The 25,703-nt window shown below is 52.8% G+C and overlaps 1 protein-coding gene across 1 annotated transcript in view; it reads right to left on the bottom strand.

The window, feature by feature from the left end:
- The window catches only part of LOC140425201 (dynein axonemal heavy chain 11-like), a 755,586-nt gene that overhangs the window by 10,611 nt on the left and 719,272 nt on the right, over nt 1-25,703 (bottom strand). Inside the window, 1 exon segment of the mRNA XM_072509215.1 lies at nt 12,043-12,285. Within this exon segment, the coding sequence (XP_072365316.1) occupies nt 12,043-12,285 (243 nt within the window).

Here is a 25,703-nt window from a genome sequence, read left to right as displayed (position 1 = left end):
GCGCCAACTGCTTTTCGAATTCCGCAGCCATCACCTTAGTTATTTCTTCAGCCGTAAGCACTGCGGCCTCCCCTGGTGCTCCAGCCTCCATTTTCTTTGCTGACCCCACGGTGACCTTTCCACTCCCCAACGGACATTCAGCTGCTTTTTTCACGGCCGTTTTTTTGCTGTTTTTTGACATCCTTCTTTGTGCGCTGTCTCCCGACTTTTACTGCCGTCGCTGGCCCTAGGACCAGGCGTTACTCCCCGACAATGCCGTTCCCGAACGGGAGCCCTGCAACGCGCGGCTGCCTCCCGCCCGCCGTCACCGGAAGTCCCCTCAAAAGTACATCTTTATGTGGCCCACACAAATATGATCCTGAGAAATGGTCTGTTTCAGATAAAGAAAGTGAATAATTGTTACAGCCACCTAGTTATTTCAGCTGTGCCACCAGTTTGTGCTGCCCCACTACCCTGCCTCTCTGGAACATCCTTCCACATCACTTTTGTTTTGCCACATTCCTTCCTTCCTTCCTATCTCCAAAAAGCCTCCTGAGACTTTTCTCTTGGACCGTTTTTTTTGTCTTCACCCGTTTCTTTTCAGCCACCCTGTAACTTACTGAGATGTCTTTCTAAAGCATCAAAGAGAACATTGTTAGAAAAACCTGTCGATTAAGCATATGATTGCATAAAAGATGTGGCGCTGTATTCTCCGTTTGGGAAATTATGGGCGGGATTCTAGGTCCCGCCAGACCAGTTTTCTGGCGCAGTGCACCCCCGCAGGATCCTCCGTCCTAGCAGCCGGCCAACGGAGTTTCCCATTGTGGCCACCCCCCGCTGTCAGGAAATCCACGGGCGTGAGTGCACTGCCGGAGAAGCAGAGGATCCTGTCCACGGAGAATCCCACCCTATGTTCTCCCTCCGGAGCTGAATTGCACCAGTTTTTCGATCCCCTTGGGGTCATAAAGCAGGATGCAATTCAGTTTCCATGGGTTGCAAATTTATGCATGGCATGGAATACGAGGGAATCACAGGGAATCCCGCTATCAGGCCACCATCTTCTGCGGGAGGTACAATAAAAAGGTCCCACAGCTGGCCACCCCCTCCTCCCACCGCAAGTCGACCCCCCCCCTTCCAGGATCCCTGTAATAGGTAGACCCCCCCCCCCCCCCCGCGGAGAAAAGGGACCCCTGAATGAAAGCTAGAGAGCAGTCCAGACAGGGACATTGGGAAGTATTATAGCTGTAATACTTACCTTGCAGCTCCATGTAAGTGCATTCCAAGCACGAAGTGCATTTCAATCACTCAAGTGTGTGATTTCACTGCACTTACCCTAGGTTTCACCACTTAGGCCTCTGAAGCTTGAAAGGATATGAATGGATCAAAGCTGCAGATGGTTTTTACTAGCTGTCTATCACAAACCACTACTGGAAAGCTTTGAATGGTTTGCAGATAATGGATCTGTGGGAACCAGACACAGATACAGCTGCCCTCCTTCCAGGAATGGACAAGTGGAGCTGCAAGGTAAATAGTACAGCTATAATGCTTCCCACAGCCTCTGTCTGGAATGCTCTCCAGGTTCCAGACAGGGTCCCTTTTTTTGGGGGGGGGGGGAGGGGGAATCTGTGCTGAGATCCTTTAGGCAGGGGGTCCCTGAGGGGGGTCCTATTATAGGGGTCCCTGTGGGTGGGGGGAGGGTCTGCTAGAGGAGGCGTGGGCCGGCAGTGCATTGTTGGGAGTGGAGTCGGTGGCCTTCAGATGTTCTCCACCAGCATGGCCCTGGTGTGTGTCAAGGGGGCCGTTTGGCACACCGTGAGGTCCACCACGTCAGGTTCATGATCCGTGCCCGCATGATTCCCGGCCTAGGGGACCGGAGAATCACGGGAGGCCGGATAATCGGGTGCTGGGCCGATAAATAGATGCGAATGGGTCCTATTTATATCCCCCGTCAGCGCGCATTATGGACCTCGTTCACGCTGCCAGCGTGGGGTTGAAGCATGGCATTTAGATCGCCCGCTGCCGATCCCAATTTTTGTTCCTCTGCCCAATTCTCCAACCCATTCCATACGTCCTGGGATGGAGAATCCTGCCCAAAGTGTTTCCACCAATGGAAATGTCACCAACCAAAGTACATTGAGTTAAGATAACTATCTGATTAATAATCTATAATTGCTAAAAGAACAAGAGATGAAACAAGAAGATATTTTTCTAATACAGTGAATAGTTATGTCAGGAACGCAATACTTAAAAAGAGTAAAAGCAAATTCAATTGTAATTGTTAAAAGGATTTGGAGGTACACTCCAAAAGCGAAATATGCAGGGTTTTGGGGGAAAGAGCAAGGGCCTGAGCCCAAGAGGATTCTCCTTTCAGAGTTTGCACAGAAATGATAGCTGAATTGCCATCTTATGCGCTGCAAGATTCTATAATTTCATAATGTAAGGCGTGCTCTGGCTTACTGAGTGCAAGTGTGCACAACACTGATTAAACCTTTGCTTCTATAAAAGGTTGTGAAAACATTTAGAGCCCTATTGACAATAAAGCTATACAGTCCGTTAGACCTGCAAAAGATATTACTGTATTGGTTTGGATAAGCTAAAGAGCGTCCCAATTTGCAAACCTCCCCATTTGCAGGTTCTGGAAAAAAAATCAAAGGGGTCGTACTTAATAAAAGTGTCTGAAGTGTAAACAGACCCATTAAGATCAATTCCCCACGCCCAGCAGCCCAATGTAGACTCGTTCACCCAGAACTTGAAAATCGTTGCCAGGACTGGAATGGCTCAGACCTTGGCTATTGAAATGTAGGAGGTCCTTCTAAGAAGTTGCAGGAGTCGACAGATCTTCAATGAGTGTATGTTTGCAGCATACAGGTCTCTGATGCATTGCGTGTCAAAGGCAGATAATTATCAGTAGAGTGTAGCCAGTAGCAGGAAAGAACTTTCACTTCTGTTGTGTGGTAGAAATCCCTAGATTGCAGGGCAGAATTGACTACTTGTGTGGTTATATGTTTCAATGGTACCCTGTTCATGAATGACTGGGCTATCACAAAAGTGTAGTTAATCTGCAGCGCAGGAATAGATTTATACTTTTGAGGCCTTTTTCCCTGGTGGCCCCTTCATTCTACAAGTCAATAACTATAAAGACAGTAAGAATTGCTGTTGGGGGACCAATAATGTGTACTGAAATTGTGACTAACAATGTACCATTGCATAATTCAAGAAGACAACCCGAGGAAAGAAATCATATGGCACATGCTTTTTATCATGGCTTTGGTCAAACATATCACTGGGATCAAAGATTATCTGTGCCTACTGTGCCCTACAAGGAAACATGGTGTGGCAAGAATAAGAATGGTGACCATGGCCATAACCTCAACTGTCAGATAAAACCTTCCAATTGCTTTCATCCCAAGTTTCAGATTCCTACTTGACCGCAAAAGGTCATGAGTCATGCACTGCTGAGTTGTGGGGAAGGGGCCCAGAAATGCCAAGTTGGCCAACACCCCTCACACTCACCAGAGCTGCATATCCACTTATTCATCTATGAAACATTGTTTAATTTTTAAAAAATTTTTAGGGTACCCAATTCTTTTTTTCCAGTTAAGGGGACATTTAGCATGGCCTATTCACCTACCCTGCACATCCTTTTGAGTTGTGGGTGTGAGACCCATGCAGACAGGGGGAAAATGTGCAAGCTCCACAGAGACTGACCCGGGGCCGGGATCCAACCCGGGTCCTCGGCGTCGTGAGGCAGCAGTGCTAGCCACTGTGCTGCCCTTTAGCAAACAAACATGGAGGGGAGGGGGTAAGGTACTGCACTAGGTAACTCGTCCATAGAAGATAAAAGCAAATTACTGCGGATGCTGGAATCTGAGACAAAAACAGAAAATACTGGACACAAAATTCGTCCACAGAATCTGTTTTCTGCCGCAGCATTGGGTTTGCTTATGCTTGCCACTTCTTCCCCTCTCTCAAGCCTGACAAATATTTACATTTGACAAAGGCCCAAAGAAATACTTGTCCCCGTGTACAAGTATTTATCTTTTAAGTGTACAGATTTTAAAAATTTAGATCCGCGAGGTTCTCCACATCCCATGTGAGGCTTGGTCCCCACACAAAGGCAAAACTACATTGACAACTCTGCATAAGTATTGAAAAGTGAAGCAGAACATTAGGGGCAGTCAATTCACTGCACTGCTGGACACTTACCTAGTTAAACCCCTCAAAGTTACGACAGATAAATAGGGAATGTCTATTTGTATTGTTTAATGACTAATTTAAATACCTGAACAGCATAAATTTAGGATCACTACAAAAAGAACAAAAGGAAAGAGGTTAAGTTTGATAATCCCCCAAAATAGACACACAGATTGTAATGCACAATTAACCCGAGTTTGCTCATTACAGTGTAGGCAGGATGAAATGCTGCCTGGTCAATTCTATGATTTCTGCATTCAGCCAGCACTCTCGCTGGAGAGGCCGTTGCATTTCACTTCAATCTCGCTAATGATATTCAAATGGAATGCAAATAAGGGTCAATGATATGGTTGCCATATTTGGGCGAAATGTGGAACTTGCCATCGGGTCCAGGCCAATTAGATAGCAAACGTTTCACACCTGGCACGAATCTCGATTTTGGCCGTTCCCACTATTTAACCGGAACTCCCAGATCCGTGCTCGGCACAATGAAGTGGTTAAATCGCGCCAACAATTCTAATACTGTTATTTCTGGCCTCTCACCTTCCGCCCTCCATAAATTTGAGCTCATCCAAAACTCTACTGCCCATACCTTAACCCACAGAAAGTCTCACCAACACTTCAGCCCTGTGCTTGCTGACTTACATTGGCCCCCATTTTGACAACACCAAATTCTCATTTTTGTTTGCAAATCTCTCCATGGCCTTGCCCCCCCCCCCCCCCCCCTCACACACGCACACAAACACACTTTGTTAGGGGAACCCTAAATCTACCTCCCCCCAACATATCTGCTTCTTTAATTCTGGGGCGAAATTCTCCGTTATCGGCGGAAAGTCCGCTGATCGGCGCAAAAAACGGCGCAAATCCGACTTACGTCACGTCGGAAAAATGGGTCGATAGTCTCCGGCCCGAAATGGGCTAGCAGCGACGTAACGGGATCCGCGCTTGCGCAGTGGTTCACGCCGTGCAGCGTCATACGCGCTGCACGGCGTGACGACTCATAAGGCCGCGCTGCTCCCCCCCACCCGACCGGAACACCCGACCGCAACACCCGACTTGATGGCTGGCCGTCGCTCAGCCCCGAGGTTCGAGTCACGCGATGTGGAGGCGCTCCTGAACGCGGTGGAGCAGAGGAGGGACGCCCTGTATCCCGGGCACGGCCGCAAAGTTGCCCCACGCCACAGCCGGTGTCTGTGGAGGGAAGTGGCAGAGGCCGTCACCGCTGTGGCCCTGACGCCACGGACAGGCACCCAGTGCCACAAGAAGGTGAACGACCTCGTCAGAGCAGGCAGGGTGAGCCTCCCCATATCCCCCCTCCCCCATATCCCCCCCTCCCCCATATCCCCCATATTCCCCCCCTCCCCCATATTCCCCCTCCCCCATATCCCCCCTCCCCCATATCCCCCCTCCCCCATTTCCCCAAGTGAATATAGCCCTAACCTTAACCTCTGCAATGCACGCGCAACCGATGGCGTGCATTCATATACCGGCCTAACAGTGTTGCCTTTTACCCCTGCCACCCTCCCCCCCCCCCCACAGGAGAAGTGCGCACACAACAATAGGGAGCATGTGAGGACTGGAGGAGGCCCCGCTGATGAGAGGCCACTGACCGTACATGAGGAAAGGGAACTGGCTGGTGGACCTGAGGACCGGGAGGTTGCTGGTGCAGAGGTCGGGGGCGTAGTAGCAAGTGAGCCACCGACAGCCCGTCCCCATATCCCCCCTCCCCTATATCCCCCTCCCCCGTATCACCTGATCACTGCCTGATGTCTAACCATGCATGCTTCATTGTGTATCGCAGGACCAAACGTCCAGGCACCCATCCCCGCAGATGCAGACCGCCCGCAGGATGCCCCTCGGAGACCACGGGAGACGGAGAGACCCGGACCCTCCAGCATGCGACGCCCGCAGGATGCCCCTCGGAGACCACGGGAGACGGAGAGACCCGGACCCTCCAGCATGCGACGCCCGCAGGATGCCCCTCGGAGACCACAGGAGACGGAGAGACCTGGAGCAACAGGGAGACGACACCCCCGTCACGTGCAGGAGCGATCACCCAGCGATGAGGGGGGCAGCCACAGGCCCCCGTCACATCCGAGCCAGGACACCACTACCCAGGACACCACTACCCAGGACACCACTACCCAGGACACCCCTACCCGGGACAGCACTACCCAGGACACCCCTACCCGGGACAGCACTACCCAGTACACCCCTACCCGGGACAGCACTACCCAGGAAGACGAAATACCGGACAGTGAGTCAGAGTGGATGGGTGGAGACGAACCCCCACGCCAAAGTGCCATGGACTCAGAGTGGGACGAAGAGCACGACACAACGCCACTGCTGTCACCAACACCCTCCACCATCGCAGAAACACTCACCACGGTTGGGCACTTTAGTGATGAGGCGTCTGGTACACTCACTGGTGCGCACAACACAGCCGTCCCGGTACAGCACGTGGAGGTAGGAGCAGCAGAGGAGCCGGGCGGTCGGAGGGCAGCCCAGCCCAAGCGAACATCTGCCGCCCAGATGGATCCCGGGTTCCTGCAGTTACCACACCCACACATAGATCCGATGCAACCACCGCCCCGGAGACGAGCGAAGTGGGTGACGGGCGGCTTGCGGCGGCTGCGGTCGCAGGTGGAGGAGTCCACCCGCGTCCAGGAGCTGGGAGTGGTGCCGGTCATGCGTGCCACCCAGGCTGACACCGCACGGGTGGCGTCCGCGGTGGAGGCAATGGGTGCGACGGTGTCAGACATGGGGAACGGTTTGCGAGGCCTGGGGCCTTCCGTGCAGGCGGCGTCTGTGGCCCAGGAAATGGCTGCCCTCTCACGGGAGGCCATGAGCCAGTGCCAGCGCCAGATGGCAGAGGCGCTCAACGCCATAGCCCAGTCTCTGCAGGCCATGGCCCAGTCTCAGCAGGCCATGGCCCAGTCTCAGCAGGCCATGGCCCAGTCTCTGCAGGCCATCACTGAGGGCATCGGCGCCAGTGGCCATGTGCGAGCCGGCGTCGCACTGTCACAGACAGGGTTTGCCAACCCCCTGGGCTCCAGGGCTGCAAACCTGCAGACCCCTGTCGATACCAGCACGGGCCTCCAGGACTGGCAGCGCCAGATGTCGGGGGGGCGTCGGATGGCCAGTCCGTTCGCATCCCCCACCCATGTAGAGGCCTGGGGGCCATCGGGCACCCCGAGGGAGGAGGAGGTGGTGTGGTCCGTCCCGGTTCCCTCTGTAGGGGAGGTCCCGGTACACCGCGACACCTCGGACTCCCCCCCCCTTCCGTCCCAGGTGCATCGGGTGGGCAACGGGCAGGACAGGCTGGCAGCTCGCCATCCCAGTCGCCCGGGCCGCAGCCTAGCCCATCTAGGCCAGGACGCCCCAGGAAACGGCCGCCAAAGGGATCCAGTGTCAGAGGGCAGGAATCACAGGAGTCCACCTCCAGTTCTGCTGTACCGTCTGGGGAACCACGTAGACGTAGTCAAAGGGCCCGTAAGGCCAAACAATTAGACACTGAGTAAGTTGGCACGGGTGCAGGGCACAGATGAGTTTTAGGGGCTAGGGCACGTGCATGAACTCCTTTCGTTATTAAAGTCAATGTTACACCTACCGAAGCTGCCTTTGTGCTCTGTCCAAAGTGTGCGGGGGTGTCATGTACATTGAGCGCAAGTGTGTGTGTGAGGGGTGGTCTTACCTCAGCCCCAGGTGAGTCTGCCCCCTTCCCCCTGGGCCGCCATCAACATCCCCCGGGCAGAGGACGGGACCATGCGCTGCAGTGTCACAGCCGCATGCAGGGATGGTCCGGGTGGATGGTGGTACTGTGGCCATGGGTCAGACATAGTCCAACGATTTAGAGCCAGGAGCTCATCGCAGGGCGGATTGTCATCATCCTCCATGGCCTGCGATAGACACGCGTCCACCCGCAATTGTGTGAGCCCGGCCCCTGACCATTGCCCCATCCCCCTCATCTGGGGAGGACTGGGCCTCTTCCTGCTGCTCCTCCACTCCGCCCTCCTCTGCCTGCGGCACATCACCCCTCTGCTGGGCTATGTTGTGCAGGACGCAGCACACCACAATGATGCGGCCGACCCTATTTGACCGATACTGGAGGGCGCCCCCAGAGAGGTCCAGGCACCTGAAACGCATCTTCAGCACGCCAAAGCACCTCTCGAGCACTCCCCTTGTCGCTACATGGGCATCATTGTAGCGGTTCTCCGCCTCATTGCGTGGCCTCCGTATAGGCGTCATCAGCCACGATCGCAATGGGTCGCCCCTGTCGCCCAGCAACCAGCCCCTCAGCCGGGGATGGCGTCCCTCGTACATGCCGGGGATGGATGACCGCGACAACACGAATGAGTCGTGTACACTGCCTGGGTGACGGGCGCAGACGTGCAGGATCATCATGCGGTGGTCGCAGACCACCTGTACGTTCATCGAATAGGTCCCCTTCCTATTAGTGAACACGGCCCTATTATCTGCAGGTGGCCGCACCGCGACGTGCATCCCATCGATCGCGCCCTGGACCATGGGGAACCCGGCCACGGCAGAGAAGCCCACGGCCCGGGCATCTTGGCTGGCCCGGTCCACGGGGAAGCGGATGTAGCGGTGCGCCATGGCATATAGGGCATCTGTCACTGCCCGGATGCACCGATGTCTGCGATATGCCGGACAGGTCCCCACTCGGTGCCTGGAATGACCCCGTTGCATAAAAGTTCAGGGCCACCGTAACCTTGACGGACACGGGGAGAGGGTGTCCCCTGCCAGTGCCACGCGGTGACAGGTGTGCCAGCAGGTGGCAGATGTGTGCCACGGTTTCCCGGCTCATCCGGAGTCTCCTCCTGCATTCCCGGTCCGTGAGGTCCTGGTATGACTGCCGGGGCTGGTACACACGGGGCGCCCTCGGGTGCCTCCGTTGCCGTGGGGCCGCGACGTCCTCCTCCCCCCCCTCGTCCTGTCGGTCAGGTGTCCCTCCAGCCTGGGCGGCTGCCGCCTGCCCCTCTGCGGCAGCCTGCGCCGCCTCTCTGGCACGCTCCTCCTCCTCCTCATCCAGGGCAACATAGACATGAGCGGCTGCCACCACGGCGGCCAACATCGCTGGATGATCTGAAAACATGACGGCCTGGTGGGGGGGGGGGGGGGGGGGGGGGAGGGGAACGACGACATGTCATCATTGCCCATATCCCCTCCTCCCCCCAGCCAGGTGGCATGGACCGCATGGGTCCAACTGTTGGAGGCTGGCACATGGCCAGGTGGACCAACTCACTTGCCCTCCCATCCCCCTCCTCGGCACGGACCCCCCCCCAACCTCCACCCCAGCACGGACCCCCCCCCCCCAACCTCCACCCCGGCACGGACCCCCCCCCCCCAACCCCCAACCTCCACCCCAGCACGGACCCCCCCCACCCCAACCTCCACCCCGGCACGGACACCCCCCCCCCCCAACCTCCACCCCGGCACGGACCCCCCCGCAACCTCCACCCCGGCACGGACCCCCCCCAACCTCCACCCCGGCACGGACCCCCCCCAACCTCCACCCCGGCACGGACCCCCCCCCCCCCAACCTCTACCCCAGCACGGACCCCCCCCCAACCCCCAACACCTCCACCCCAGCACGGACCCCCCCCGCCCAACCTCCACCCCAGCACGGACCCCCCCCCCCCCCAACCTCCACCCCAGCACGGACCCTCCCCCCCAACCTCCATCCCGGCACGGACCCCCCCCCCCCAACCTCCACCCCAGCACGGACCCCCCCCCCCCCAACCTCCACCCCGGCACGGACCCCCCCCCCCAACCTCCACCCCAGCACGGACCCCCCCCCCCAACCTCCACCCCAGCACGGACCCCCCCCCCCAACCTCCACCCCGGCACGGACCCCCCCCAACCTCCACCCCAGCACGGACCCCCCCCCAACCTCCACCCCAGCACGGACCCCCCCCAACCCCCAACCTCCACCCCAGCACGGACCCCCCTCCAACCTCCACCCCGGCACGGACCCCTCCCTCAACCTCCAGCCCAGCACGGACCCACCCCCCCAACCTCCACCCCGGCACGGACACCCCCAACCTCCACCCCAGCACGGACCCCCCCCCCCCCCCAACCTCCACCCTGGCACGGACTCCCCCCCCAACCTCCACCCCGGCACGGACCCCCCCCAACCTCCACCCCAGCACGGAACCCCCCCCCAACCCCCAACCTCCACCCCGGCACGGACCCCCCCCAACCTCCACCCCAGCACGGACCCCCCCCCAACCTCCACCCCGGCACGGACCCCCCCCCAACCTCCACCCCAGCACGGACCCCCCCAACCTCCACCCCAGCACGGACCTCCACCCCGGCACTGACCCCCCCAACCTCCACCCCAGCACGGACCCACCCCCCAACCTCCACCCCGGCACGGACCCCCCCCCCAACCTCCACCCCAGCACGGCACCCCCCCAACCTCCACCCCGGCACGGACCCCCCCCAACCTCCACCCCAGCACGGACCCCCCCCAACCTCCACCCCAGCACGGCACCCCCCCAACCTCCACCCCAGCACGGACCCCCCCCCCAACCTCCACCCCAGCACGGACCTCCACCCCGGCACGGACCCCCCCCAACCTCCACCCCAGCACGGATCCCCCCCCCAACCTCCACCCCGGCACGGACCCCCCCCCCAACCTCCACCCCAGCACGGCACCCCCCCAACCTCCACCCCAGCACGGACCCCCCCCCAACCTCCACACCGGCACGGACCCCCCCCCAACCTCCACCCCAGCAGGGACCCCCCCCCAACCTCCACCCCAGCACGGACCTCCACCCCGGCACGGACCCCCCCCAACCTCCACCCCAGCACGGATCCCCCCCCCCAACCTCCACCCCGGCACGGACCCCCCCCAACCTCCACCCCAGCACGGCACCCCCCCAACCTCCACCCCAGCACGGACCCCCCCCCCAACCTCCACCCCGGCACGACCCCCCCCCCTCCCCGGCACGGACCCCCTCCCGGCACTCCCCCGGAGCCCAGCCTACTCTAACCCCCCCCCCCCCCCGCCGCACACACACACAACCCGAGACACACCTCTCCTCACGCAATCGGACTGCGGCCACGCCATTTCCTGCCCAGAGCCAACCCCCCAGGCCGTCACTCACCTCCACGCTGGTCGGCGTGAGCCTGGAGCACCGGGTCACGCCGATGAAAAGGAGGTTTGATTCACGTCGACGTGAACGGTCATCACGTCGACGGGACTTCGGCCCATCCGGAAGGGAGAATATCGGCAGGCCGAAAATCGGCTGCCTTGCGCAGACCCGTGGCATTCTCCGCGGCAGCGGCGCCATTAACGCCCCGCCGACCTTTCTCCCTTCGGAGACTTCGGCAACCGGCGGGGGCGGGATTCACGGCGGCCAACGGCCATTCTCCGACCCTCTGGGGGGTGGGAGAATGGCGCCCCTGGTCTCTATTTTATTCCCAATTGTAATCATTCTACCATTGGCAGCCATACCTTCGGTTGCCTAGTCCATAAGCTCTGGAATTCCCTTCCTAAATATCTCTGCCTCCCCTCTCCTTACAAACCTCTGTGACCAAGCTTTGGTCATCTGTCCTATCTCCTTATGTGACTCCACAAACTATGTTTGATAAAGTTCCTGTGAAATGCCTTGGGGTGTCTTATTATACAATTGGAAGAGATATTCTCTCTATGCCGATTGATTTGCTGTGCACCACTAGTGTTTTTTAATTTAAAAGGGTATTTTCACCCTGTTCATTTTTACATATAAATTAAGAAAAATACAAGTTAAATCAACTCTGACATAATACAATTTTTGTATATTAACATTATGATATATTAGAAAAATTAATGATCCTTATATACTATTGTACAGCAAATCTGACCTTTTCCTCTGTAGTCTGTGCAGATCCCTCTCCAATAGATGAATCTCTCGGTTGCATCTCCATTAATGTTCGAAAGAGATTATCTGACATTACTGTGAGGAACTCAATTTCAGCATTGGAGTGCAGTCCATACAGCACTGGGCTTTCTGGAGGAAGCATTTCGTCAATGTACTTATGGTAACCCATATAATCCAAGTTGGGAGGAGCAATAAAACCTGGTGTCAGTGTCAGATCTCCTTCAAGCTAAATTACGACAAAAGATTTGCATTCAGAAAACATACTTTGATACATAATGAGAAAATTGCACAATATCAAGATTTTATTAAAGGACATGGTGGCACTGCTGCCTCACAGCGCCAGGGACCTGGGTTTAATTCCGGCCTCAGGTGACTGTGCGGAATTTACACTTTCTCCCCGTGTCTGTGTCGGTTTCCTCCGGGTGCTCCGGTTTCCTCCCATAGTCCAAAGATGCAGGTTAGGTGGACTGGCCATGTTAAATTGCACCTTAAGTGTCCAAAAGTTGGGTTACGGGGATAGGGTGGAGGTCTGACCCTAGGTAGGGTGCTCTTTCAGAGAGTTGGTGCAGACTTGATGGGCCGAATGGCCTCTTCTACTGTAGGGATTCTCTGATTCTAATTGAAGATAGTGCTTAAAGTTGATAAGTATTATGGAGCTAAATTATAGTTGCTTGGCAGTACAGAGCTTGGGTATTACTGGAAAAAAAAAGACATGCTGTCAAAGCTTTTCAACTTGCATTCATCAGGACATTCGCACAAATACCAATAACAAAGGAAACAACATGGAACGACAATTTATACTGCAAGAGAAGAGAGTGCTGATTGGTTGGCAAGTGGACTTGGATTGGTAGAGGCATTGTTTGAATTTGAACAAAAGCTTGGCAGTTATCTGTTCCCTGGTGCATTCTCCATGAGAACGCTTCTACCAATCAAAAGTCCTCTTGCCAACCAATCAGCACCATCTTCTCACGCAGCATACTGTCTTCTCAAGTAGTATAAACTGCAGATCCCTTTACTATTGGTATTCTTGCAAACTGTCCGACTCAAGCTAAATGATGTTGGTAATACCAGTTAATCTGGACTTTAATAAACAATTTAATTTTAAGACAGGAGTTTGAACAAGATAAATGTGGGCCGGGATTCTCCGAGCCCACGCTGGGTCGGAGAATTGCCTGGGGGAGGGGCGCGAATCCTGCCACACTGCTCCGACGCCGGGACGCCGATTCTCCGGCGACCGGTGAATCGGCGGCAATCGCGCCTGCGCGGTTGCCACGGCGCCGGTTGAGGGCAGAGTGCCCGCCGAGTCATGCCAGCGTTGTTTGCGTATGGTCCTACCTGGCGGGACCTCGGTGTTCAGGCTGCGGGGGCCATCCTGGTGGGCATGCGGGGAGAGCCGACTCCGGGGGGGGGGGGGGGCATCCACGGTGGCCAGGCCCGCGATTGGGGGCAACCGATCGGCTGGTGCGCTAATTCCGGAGGGGGCCTATGTTCCTCCGCGCCGGGCCCCTATAGGGCTCTGCCATGTTGCCCGTGGGCTGGTGCGGAGACGGCCGTGGTGCGCATGCGTGGACCCACGGCAGCCGTGACGGGCCGGCTTTCGGCGCCAGAGCAGCGCACAGCACTCCGGCGCCGTTCTAGCCCTCGAGGATGGAGCGAATGACTGGGCTTGGAGGCCCGTTGACGCCGGCGTCGCTCGCGCCGGTTTTGACGCCGGCGTCAACACTTGGCCGGGATTTTGGAGAATCCTGGCCGTGATGTTCAGAAATATATATAATACATAATGTTTAATTGAAATTGCCACACAGTGATTTTAGAAAATAATAGGACTGTAATACAGCCCCATGTGATGCACTAAGATGTAGTGGAATGTCTCAGGTACGTTTACGCTACAAAATAAAAGTCCATTTAACGTTACAAAATCAGTGATGGGACAGGTTTAACACCCAGAAACCTGTATCTGATTCATATTTCTTAACCGGCCAATAACATATCAGACAAAATAACAGTATACAGTGTCTTGAATCTATCTGGAGACCCAGTTTGAACTTCTCTATATTGCATAGCATAGTGTAACCTGTTGTAGCCACTTAAATTGGCCAACTCCCAATTCAAAATGGCGAACGGCAAAGGCTGATGGGAAAGTCAGCCAACAAGACAAAAACCAGCAGCTGCAGGTTGGCTGTGTATTTACCTCTGGAAAGGCCAGACAATATCAATACCAGCAACCATCAGCATAACAAAACAACAGCCATCTGCAAACTATGAACAATCCCCGGGAACAATAAGCAACATTTAGACACACAAAGCAGAACCAGACTATTCGGCGCCAGCAGGAGCCTACACAAAAGGAGGTGAACGACCACCTCAAGACCGCCCATCGATCAGGGAACCGCTCCAGCATTGGAGAAAATCGAACCAAGCGATTGGGACAAAGTCCAATCACTTGGGACCAGGTACAGGGTCCACCCCGAAAGGCAGGAAGCCCCTGGGGACTATAAGAATTGAGCCCCAAGTTCAAATCGCTCTCTTCTTCTCCACCTCTTCGCTCTCTTCACGCTCTTCTTCCTGCCCGGGTCACCCAGCAACAACGAACCAACATTGGCCATGACCGGAGCAGTGAAGATCAAAATCGTAAGTCTTAATTCAACGCTCGCTACGAGATAGGCGCTCCTAGCTACCAATCCGTACCAACTTCGAATCCCACAGGCTCAGAACCCAAACGAAAGGCCATTTGTTTCCCTGACCTGGTGGGCCAGTCCAAAGTTAAGTATAGGCCTGTTAGTTGTAGAAGTAGCTTAGACGTAGAATTTGTGCATGAGTAGCGATTACAGTGTATAATAAATGTGCTTTGATTTAAACCTTACTAATCGGTGTATTGGATTATTGATCATTACTCGGACTTGAACCTCGTGGCGGCATCATAAAGATACCTGGCGACTCGAGAGCAAAGGTAATAAAACAGAGCAATTGAACTAAGGAGAAAATTAGCAACACTGTTAAATGCACATTTCAAGTAAGGAATCGGATTTTACATTTTACCAGTTTCACTCCTTAAAAGTATGCTTGTTTTTATGTATTCTTCATTTTGACCCTGATCAGTACAATTAGGTTAAAAACTTTAAAAAAATATATATAAATTTAGAGTACCTGATACTTTTTCCCCAATTAAGGGGCAATATAGTGTCACCAATTCACCAACCCTGCATATCTATTTGGGTTGTGGGGGTAAGACCCACGCAGACACGGGAGAATGTGCAAACTTCACTTGGACAGTGACACGGGCCGGGATCAAACCTGGGTCCTTGGCGTCATGAGGCAGCAGTGCTAACCACTGTGCCACCGTGCTGCCCTTTATCAAACAAACGGAGGGGGGGGAGGGGGGTAAAGTGCTGCACTAGTTAACTCGTCCACAGAAGAAAGATGCAAATTACTGCTCCTACTTTATCTCATTAGCTTATTTCTAAAATTAGGAACTGCGCATTGCGGCTGTCATTGATGCCATCAGAGTGGTGGTCTCAGACTACCAAGAATGGTCATTGGTTGGAGAACAAAAATGCAAAGCCTTATCAGAACAAATGTCTAAAATGAAGACAAGTTCATCCCATGGTCAATTACTCCCACACTCACAGGAGCAATAGTTCTATCTAATTCTCTGCCAGTACTGCTCTAGGTTGGGATTGTCCGACTGCGCAATCACTGTACTATTGTGGTAAAGCAAAAAGTGCAGAGGATACTGGAAGTCTGCAGAGGGATTTGGATAGTTTAAGTCAGCGTGACTGAGGGGAAGAGTAGGCAGGGAGCAGATGATGAACGCAAAGGGACTGGTAGTCTGAGGTGCATTTGTTTCAATGCAAGAAGTGTAGTAGGTAAGGCAGATGAACTTAGGGTTTGGATTAGTACCTGGGAGTATGATGTTATTGCTATTACTGAGACTTGGTTGAGGGAAGGGCATGATTGGCAACTAAATATCCCTGGATATTGATGCTTCAGGCGGGATAGAGAGGGAGGTAAAAGGGGTGGAGGAGTTGCATTACTGGTCAGAGATATCACAGCTGTGCTGAAGGAGGGCACTATGGAGGACTCGAGCAGTGAGGCGATATGGGCAGAGCTCAGGAATAGGAAGGGTGCGGAAACAATGTTGGGGCTGTACTACAGACCTCCCAACAGCGAGCGTGAGATCGAGGTACAGATATGTAAACAGATTATGGAAAGATGTAGGGTGGTGGTGATAGGAGATTTTAATTTTCCCAACATTGACTGGGATACACTTAGTGTTAGAGGTCTAGATGGAGCATAATTTGTAAGGAGCATCCAGGAGGGTTTTCTAGAGCAGTATGTAAATAGACCAACTCAGGAGGGGGCCATACTGGACCTGGTGTTGGGAATGAGCCCGGCCAGGTGGTTGAAGTTTCAGTAGGGGATTACTTTGGGAATAGTGATCACAATTCCGTATGTTTTAGAATACTCATGGACAAAGACGAGAGTGGTCCTAAAGGAAGAATGCTAAATTGGGGGAAGGCCAACCATACCAAAAGCAGGAGCTGGGAAATGTGGATTGGGAGCAGCTGTTTGAAGGTAAATCCACATTTGATATGTGGGAGGCTTTTAAAGAGAGGTTCATTAGAGTGCAGGACAGACATGTCCCTGTGAAAATGAGAGATAGAAATGGCAAGATTAGGGAACCATGGATGAAGGGTGAAATTGTGAGACTAGCTAAGAGGAAAAAGGAAGCATACATAAGGCCTAGGCGACTGAAGACAGACAAAGCTTTGGAAGAATATTGGGAATGTAGGACCAATCTGAAACGAGGACTCAAGAGGGCTAAAAGGGGTCATGAAATATCTTTAGCAAACAGGGTTAAGGAAAATCCCAAAGCCTTTTATTCATATATAAGGAGCAAGAGGGTAACTAGAGAAAGGGTTGGCCCATTCAAGGACAAAGGAGGAAAGTTATGCGTGGAGTCAAGAGAAAATGGGTGAGATTCTTAACGAGTACTTTGCATCGGTATTCACCGAGGAGAGGGACATGACGGATGTTGAGGTTAGGGATAGATGTTTGATTACTCTAGGTCAAGTCGGCATAAGGAGGGAGGATGTGTTGGGTATTCTAAAAGGCATTAAGGTGGACAAGTCCCCAGGTTCGGATGGGATCTATCCCAGGTTACTGAGGGAAGCGAGAGAGGAAATAGCTGGGGCCTTAACAGATATCTTTGCAGCATCCTTGAACACGGGTGAGGTACCGGAGGACTGGAGAATTGCTAATGTTGTCCCCTTGTTTAAGAAGCGGAACAGGGATAATTCAGGTAATTATAGACCGGTGAGCCTGGCGTCAGTGGTAGGGAAGCTGCTGGTGAAGATACTGAGGGATAGGATCTATTCCCATTTGGAAGAAAATGGGCTTATCTGTGATAGGCACATGGTTTTGTGCAGAGAAGGTCATGTCTTACCAACTTAATAGAATTCTTTGAGGAAGTGACAAAGTTGATTGATGAGGGAAGGGCTGTAGATGTCATATACATGGACTTCAGCAAGGCGTTTGATAAGGTTCCCCATGGTAGGCTGATGGAGAAAGTGAAGTCTCATGGGGTCCAGGGTGTATTCGCTAGATGGATAAAGAACTGGCTGGGCAACAGGCGACAGAGAGTAGTAGTGGAAGGGAGTTTCTCAAAATGGAGAACTGTGACCAGTGGTGTTCCACAGGGATCTGTGCTGGGACCACTGTTGTTTGTGATATACATAAATGATCTGGAGGAAGGCATAGGTGGTCTGATTAGCAAGTTTGCAGATGACACTAAGATTGGTGGAGTAGCAGATAGTGAAGGGGACTATCAGAGAGTACAGCAGAATATAGATAGATTGGAGAGTTGGGCGGAGAAATGGCAGATGGAGTTCAATCTGGGCAAATGCGAGGTGATGCATTTTGGAAGATCCAATTCAAGAGCGAACTATACGGTAAATGAAAAAGCCCTGGGGAAAATTGATGTACAGAGAGATCTGGGTGTTCAGGTCCATTGTACCCGGAAGGTGGCTGCGCAGGTTGATAGAGTGGTCAAGAAGGCATACGGCATGCTTTCCTTCATCGGAAGGGGTATTGAGTACAAGAGTTGGCAGGTCATGTTACAGTTGTATAAGACTTTGGTTCGGCCACATTTGGAATACTGCGTACAGTTCTGGTCGCCACATTACCAAAAGGATGTGGATGCTTTGGAGAAGGTGCAGAGGAGGTTTACCAGGTATGGTATGGAGGGCGCTAGCTATGAAGAGAGGTTGAGTAGATGAGGATTATTTTCATTAGAAAGACGGAGTTTGAGGGGGGGACCTCATTGAGGTCTACAAAATCATGAGAGGTATAGACAGGGTGGATAGCAAGAAGCTTTTTCCCAGAGTTGGGGACTCAATTACTAGGGGTCACGAGTTCAAGGTGAGAGGGGAAAAGTTTCAGGGAGATGTACATGGAAAGTTCTTTACGCAGAGGGTGGTGGGTGCCTGGAACGCATTGCCGGCGAAGGTGGTAGAGGCGGGCGCGATAGCGTCATTTAAGGTATATTAGACAGACACATGAAAGGGCAGGGAGCAGAGGGATACAAATCCTGAGAAAATAGGGGACAGTTTTAGATAGAGGATCTGGATCGGTGCAGGCTTGGAGGGCCGAAGGGCCTGTTCCTGTGCTGTAATTTTTCTTTGTTCTTTGTTCTAAGTGAATGGGCTAGGGTCTGGCAGATGGAATACAATATTGACAAATGTGAGGTTATCCATTTTGGTAGGAATAACAGCAAAAGGGATTATTATTTAAATGATAAAATATTAAAACATGCTGCTGTGCAGAGGGACCTGGGTGTCCAAGTGCATGAGTTGCAAAAAGTTGGCTCACAGGTGCAACAGGTGATTAAGAAGGCAAATGGAGTTTTGTCCTTCATTGCTAGAGGGATGGAGTTTAAGACTAGGGAGGTTATGCTGCAACTGTATAAAGTGTTAGTGAGGCCACACCTGGAGTTTTGGTCTCCTTACCTGAAAGGACGTACTGGTGCTGGAGGGTGTGCCGAGGAGATTCACTAGGTTAATCCCAGAGTTGAGGGGGTTGGATTACGAGGAGACATTGAGTAGACTGGGACTGTGCTCTTTGGAATTTAGAAGGATGATGGGGGATCTTATAGAAACATATAAAATTCTGAAGGGAATAGATAGGATAGATGCGGGCAGGTTGTTTCCAATGGCAGGTGAAAGCAGAACTAGGGGGCACAGCCTCAAAATAAGGGGAAGCAGATTTAAGACTGAGTTTAGGAGGAACTTCTTCACCCAAAGGGTTGTGAATCTATGGAATTCCTTGCCCAGTGAAGCAGTTGAGGCTCCTTCATTAAATGTTTTCAAGATAAAGATAGATAGTTTTTTGAAGAATAAAGGAATAAAGGGTTATGGTGTTTGGGTGGGAATGTGGAGCTGAGTCCACAAAAGATCAGCCATGATCTCACTGAATGGCGGAGCAGGCTCGAAGGGCCTGATGACCTACTCCCATTCCTAGTTCTTATGTTCTTATGGACCCATTTTAAAGTTTTCCTTTCCTGTCTTTCTCTCCTAACTGGGTGATCAGCTCGCTGCCAGAAAGCACATTCTGGTACCTTAACCAAATAACAATTCTTCACCTGCGAGCTAGACGGTGAGTGCTGGCAGGATCTATTACTGCAGAGCCGTCATAGCTGAACTCAATTCTATCCTTACCTAATTTCTATACACACACGCACACAGGACTCGGAAAGTGTTCTCCTCTCTGGCCAAGGGGTACTGAAGTGCAAATGGAATGGTACTGGAGGGTTTCTTCTGTTGCCCACACTGATTTCAGCTAGCCATTCGTATTTCAGTGACCGAGAGGGACTTTTCAGCTGATTAGCTTCTTTCCTTCATTAAAAATTACAACAGCAGTTTATGTCCTGCCTTTCCCAACTTCAGGCCATTTGGACAAGTTGTAAAAATGTAGCTTCCACGAGTACAGCTGTGCTATTCAGTGGATGCTGCAGTACAATGTAAAAGTGGCACTACTTAAAAAAAGATTTTGTAGCATGTGGCGTTGACGGCTCGATGAATATTTGTTGCCCATCCCAAACTGTCTTTGAGAAGATGGCGATGAGCTGCCTACTGGAATTGCTGCAGTATATGTGGCATAGGTACACTCATTGTGCTTTTTGGAAGGAAATTCCGGGCTCTGGACCCAGCAATGGTGAAAGAATAGCGATATAGTTCCAAGTCAGGGTGGTGAGTGGTTTGGAGCGGAACGTGCAAGTGATGGTGGCATCTGCTGCCCTTGTCCTTCTAGGCTATAGGGGTCACTGCTGATGGAGCCTTGGTGAGTTGCTGCACTGCATCTTGTAGACGGTACACATTGCTGACACTGCATCAGTGGTGGAGGGAGGGGATGTTGGAGGTAGCGGATGGAGTGCGAATCAAGCAGGCTGCTTTGTCCTCGATGGTGACGAGCTTCTGGAGTGTTGCTCGATTCTCACTATTCCAGGCAAGTGGAGAGTATTGAATCACACTACTTATGTGTGTGTTGTCCATGATGCACAGGCTTTGGGGGAGTCAGGATTTCGGAGTTTTTTGCAGCAGGCTTATTCCAGGGATTTTCTGACTTTAATATGCATCTCTTCCTCTGTCTCAGGTATGATAGAAAGCTAGAAACTTTTAACTGTAGTTAAGAGTTATGCCAGCATTAACAGTAAAAGAGAAAGGGCTCTTAAAAATGATTGGGCTGATTTTCTTGGGGCACCCTCCTCTGACCTGGTACTGGACAGGCCATTTGCCCCTGCTCTTAAAGTGTTTGGGAATATTTTGGGGTCTTGTGGCACTGTCTGGCTTTCTGGCAGAACACAGCACCATAAAACAAGGAAGGAAAATGGAGGATTTTCTGCAGCTGGATTACACTCCCTACTCACACTTATCCCAGCCAAAAAGATGGCACTGGTTGTGCTGGAGCATGCCCACAAAGCTGATGGGTCGGTTGGGGCCAGAGAGCACCCATGGGTGCCATGGGGGGGACACCTAATAGACCTGTGGCATTAGATTCACAGTGGGCTGTTAGCAGTGTGCGCAGCTGCATGGCTGCCTTGCCGGCCTCAGCAATGGTGCTCCGTGCCCGTCCACCCTGACCCCACAGCCCACCTCTTGGGCCACCCCACACTACTCCCCCACGCCGGTCCTGGCAGAAGCCCCCCGGCCAGCGCACAACTGTCAGCAAAGTATGACGATGTAGGACACCTTTCGTACCCCCTCTCTCTCCCTCAGCAGCCGTCATGCCGGTTTCACGATTTTTGAAAGCACAAGTGAACCATGCCGTCGGGAACTTGGCCCATCGGAGGCGGAGCATTGTGGAGGCCCGGGGGAATGCCGGGTCGGGCCCGCTAACGGTATGCAGTGTCTACTGTATGTGCATGCCGGAACGCATTGATGGCACTGTCAAGGTGCTGAAGCTTTGCGATTTGGCGTCAAATTGGCACCTGTGGTGATTTCGGTGTCGGCACCGATTCTCCGCCCAATCGCCTTTCCCAATTTTGGTGTTGGCTAATGGAGAATCCCGCCCGAGGTGTTTAGGGAGTATTATGAGCAATTGTACAGGGCCGGTCCGGGAGGTGAGGAAGGGGATTTGGGGCGGTTTTTGGATGGGCTGGATGAGGAAGGGAGGCAGGTGTGAGAGGAGCCTTTAAGTTTGAGAAAGGCAATGGAAAGCATAAGAGGGATGAAGTCGCCAGGGCCGGACGGTTACTCTGCGGAATTTTACAAGGGGTTTGCGGCGGAGCTGGCACCACATCTGCTGGGGGCATATAGCAAGGCGCTGGAGAAGGGGGAGCTGCCGGAGACAATGGCACAGGTGGTGATTACGCTAATACTAAAGACAGGGAAGGACCTGTTAAGAGTGTGGGTCATACAAGCCCTAGATCACTGTTGAATACAGACGTAAAAGTATTGGCTAAGTTAGTGCCGGGGATCATGGATCAATGCATTCCGGGGGTGGTTGCAGAGGATCAAACGGGCGGCTTCGTGAAGGACAAGCAACCCCGTCGAGAGGACAGGCACTAGAGGTAGTGGTATCTATGGAGGCAGAGAAGGCATTTCATCGGATGGAGTGGCGGTACCTGTTCAAGGTCCTGGGAAGGTTTGGGTCTGGGCCAATGTTTGTGGCATGGGAGCATCTGCTGGACGTGACTCCGGTGGCGAATGTACGGATCAATGCGATGAGCTCACGGAGTTTCAGGTGCATAGGGGAAGGAGGCAGGGGTGTCGGCTGACGCCGCTGCTGTTTGTGCCAGCGATAGAGCATTTGGCGATGGCCCTCAGGGGGTCAACAGAGTGGCAGGGGATTTGGAAGGTGAGTAGGGAGCACCGGGTGTCGCTGTATGTGGATGACCTGATTTGTTTTGTGTCAGACCCGCTGGAGATTATGGGGAGGATTATGAGCTTATTGGAGAGGTTCAGGGCTTTCTCGGGTTACAAGTTGAACATGGGGAAAAGCGAGGTGTTCCGGCGAATGAGGTGGGTCGGGGAGCTATTTTTGGGGGTTGCCATTTAGGGTAGCCAGGGATAGGTTAAGCTATCTGGGGATTCAGGTGACGGGCGAGTGGGCGACATTGCACAAGTGGAACGTAACAAAGTTGGTGGAGGAGATAAAGAAGGACTTTAGGAGGTGAGATAAACTGCACCTGATGCTGATGGAGAGGGTCCAAGTAGTGAAAATGAACATCCTGCTGAGGTTCTTATTTGTATTCCAGACATTTTATTCTGAAGGCCTTTTTCCAGAAACTGGACGCAGTGATTTTGGACTTTGTCTGGGCAGGAAGAGCCCTGCTACAGAGGCAGAGGCAGAAAGGGGGGTTGGAGTTACCGAATCTGCTGCCCATCTATTGGGCAGCGAATGTGGAGAAAGTGAGGCGATGGTGGGAAGGAGAGGGGTCGGAATGGGTTAGGATGGAGGAATAGTCCTGCAGGGGTCCAGCCTAAGGGCAATGGTGACAGCGGCGCTACCGCTGGCACTGAGGAGATACACGGAGAGTCCGGTGGTACAGTCCATGATTAGGGTGTGGAACCAGCTGAGGAGACACTTAAGGGTCGAGGGGATGTCAGTATTAACACGGTTGTGTGAGAACCATGGGTTCAAGCCGGGGGGGACAGATGACATGTGTAGGAGGTGGAGAGAGGTGGGGCTGGTGAGGGCGGGAGATTTATACCTGGAGGGGAGGTTCGCAAGTCTGAAAAAGCTGTGGGAGAGGATAGAGCTCCCAAAGGGAAGTGAATTTAGGTATTTACAAGTGAGGAACTTTGCACGGAAGGTGCTAAAAGGATTTCCCAAGCTGCCGAAGTATGCCGTATTGGGACGGTCGCTGCTTCTGGACGTGGAAGGGGAAGATAGGATTGGGAACATATACAGGTGGCTGGGGGAGCGCAAGTGGTGAGGATAAAGGAGAAATGGGAGGAGGAGTTGGGGGCGGGGGAGATAGGTTGGGAGTGTGGAGTGAGGCACTGTGCAGGGTGGATTCAACCTGATTGTGTGAGAGGATGAGTTTGATTCAGTTTAAGATGGTACACAAGGTACACATAACTCAGGCGAGGTTGAGTGGGTTCTTTCAGAGGGTGGTGGACGAGTGTGAGAAGTGTGGGCGAGGACCAGCGAACCATATGCATATGTTCTGGGGCTGTGAGAAGCTAGAGAGATACTGGGAGGGGGTGTTTGGGATGTTATCATAGATTGTGGGGGCAGAGGTTGGGCCGGACGCTAGGTGGTGATTTTGGGGGTATCGGAAAGTGCCGGAGCTGATGAGGGGTGGAAGGCCGATGTCGTGGCCTTCGCTTCTCGGATTGCCCAGCAAAGAATTTTGCAGGAATGGGGCAGCACGGTAGCATAGTGGTTAGCACTGTGGCTTCACAACACCAGGGTCCCAGGTTTGATTCCTGGCTGGGTCACTGTCTGCACGTTCTCCCCGTATCGGTGTCGGTTTCCTCGGGTGCTCCGGTTTCCTCCCACAAGTCCCGAAAGACATGCTGGGCGGTAATTCGGACATTCTGAATTCTCCCTCTGTGTACCCGAACAGGTTCCGGAATGTGGCAACTAGGGGCTTTTCACAGTAACTTCATTGCAATGTAAGTCTACTTGTGACAATAAAGATTATAAAGATTGACAACACCGTCGGGGTGGTGGCCTGGTTAGGGGACCTGTATGACTTCCTCCAGCTGGAGAAGGTTAAGTTTGAATTGGGGGGTTCAAAGGATGGCTTTGAGGCATGGTGGGGATTGCTTGTGACCATGTTTGAGGAATTGTTTGTCGTGGGGGCCGAAGGGGGAAAACGTGTCCAGACTGGAAAATTTTGAGTTGGGGAGAATGTTCCCCAGATTATTTATGTTTTTGTATTTTTCAGCATGTTTGGAATAAAATATATTTAAAAAAAATGAAAAAGTGCTGGTTTGGACTATAAGAATGTAGAATCAGAGAATCCCTACAGTGCAGGAGGAGACCATTTGGCCCATCGAAGCGGCACCAACCCTCTGAAAGTGCACCCTGCCCCCATAACCCCACCTAACTTTTTGAACACTAAGGGGTAATTTAGCAAGGCCAATCCACCTAACCTACACATCTTTATAGGGCGGGAGGAAACCAGAGCACCCGGAGGAAACTATCGCAGCCACGGGGAGAACGTGCAAACACCACATAATCACCCAAGGTCGTGATCGAACCCGGATCCCTAGCACTGTGATGTAGCAGTGATAACCACTGTGCCACTGAACCACAATGATTTTATCCAGCTATCCCCTCTCTATTCCACCCTATCCCCTTTACTACCTTACGTCCTCTCCGCTAACCTCCTGTATCCCCTTCCTCTTGCCCCTGCCATTTGTTCCCTACATTCTGAGGCAGAGTAGGCAGTCAGAAGCTTTTTCCCAGGGTGGAAGAGTCAATTACTAGGGTACATAGGTTCAAGATGCGAGGGGCAAAGTTTAGAGGAAATATGCGAGGGAAGTTTTTTTTACACAGAGGGTAGTGGGTGCCTGGAACTCTCTGTCGGAGGAGGTGTTGGAAGCAGGTACGATAGTGACGTTTAAGGTGCATCTTGACAAATACATGAATAGGATGGGAATAGAAAGTTTTAGGTTATACGGGCAACATGGCCGGCACAAGCTTTGGAGGGCTGCAGGGCCTATTCCTGTGCTGTGCCATGGGGACCAAATTCGCACCTCAATACGCCAACATCTTCATGCACAAGTTTGAACAAGACCTTCGCACCGCACCGGACTTTCAACCGACTTTATACACCAGATACATCGATGACATTTTTTTCCTTTAGACTCATGGCGATGAATCACTGAAATGACTACACAATGTCATCAATAAGTTCCATCCCACCATCAGACTCACCATGGACTACTCTCCAGAATCGGAGGCATTCTTGGACACACTCATCTCCATCAAGGACGGTCACCTCAGCACTTCGCTTTACCGCAAGCCCATGGATAACCTCACGATGCTCCACTTCTCCAGCTTCCACCCTGAACACATTAAGAAGCCATCCCCTATGGACAAGCCCTTCGTATATACAGGATCTGCTCAGATGAGGACGAATGCAACAGACATTTACAGATGCTGAAAGGTGCCCTCGTACGAACGGGTTAT

This window comes from Scyliorhinus torazame, chromosome 6 (assembly GCF_047496885.1).
Source record: "Scyliorhinus torazame isolate Kashiwa2021f chromosome 6, sScyTor2.1, whole genome shotgun sequence".
NCBI lineage: Eukaryota > Metazoa > Chordata > Chondrichthyes > Carcharhiniformes > Scyliorhinidae > Scyliorhinus > Scyliorhinus torazame.
This window is presented reverse-complemented; position numbering and strand designations above follow the sequence as displayed.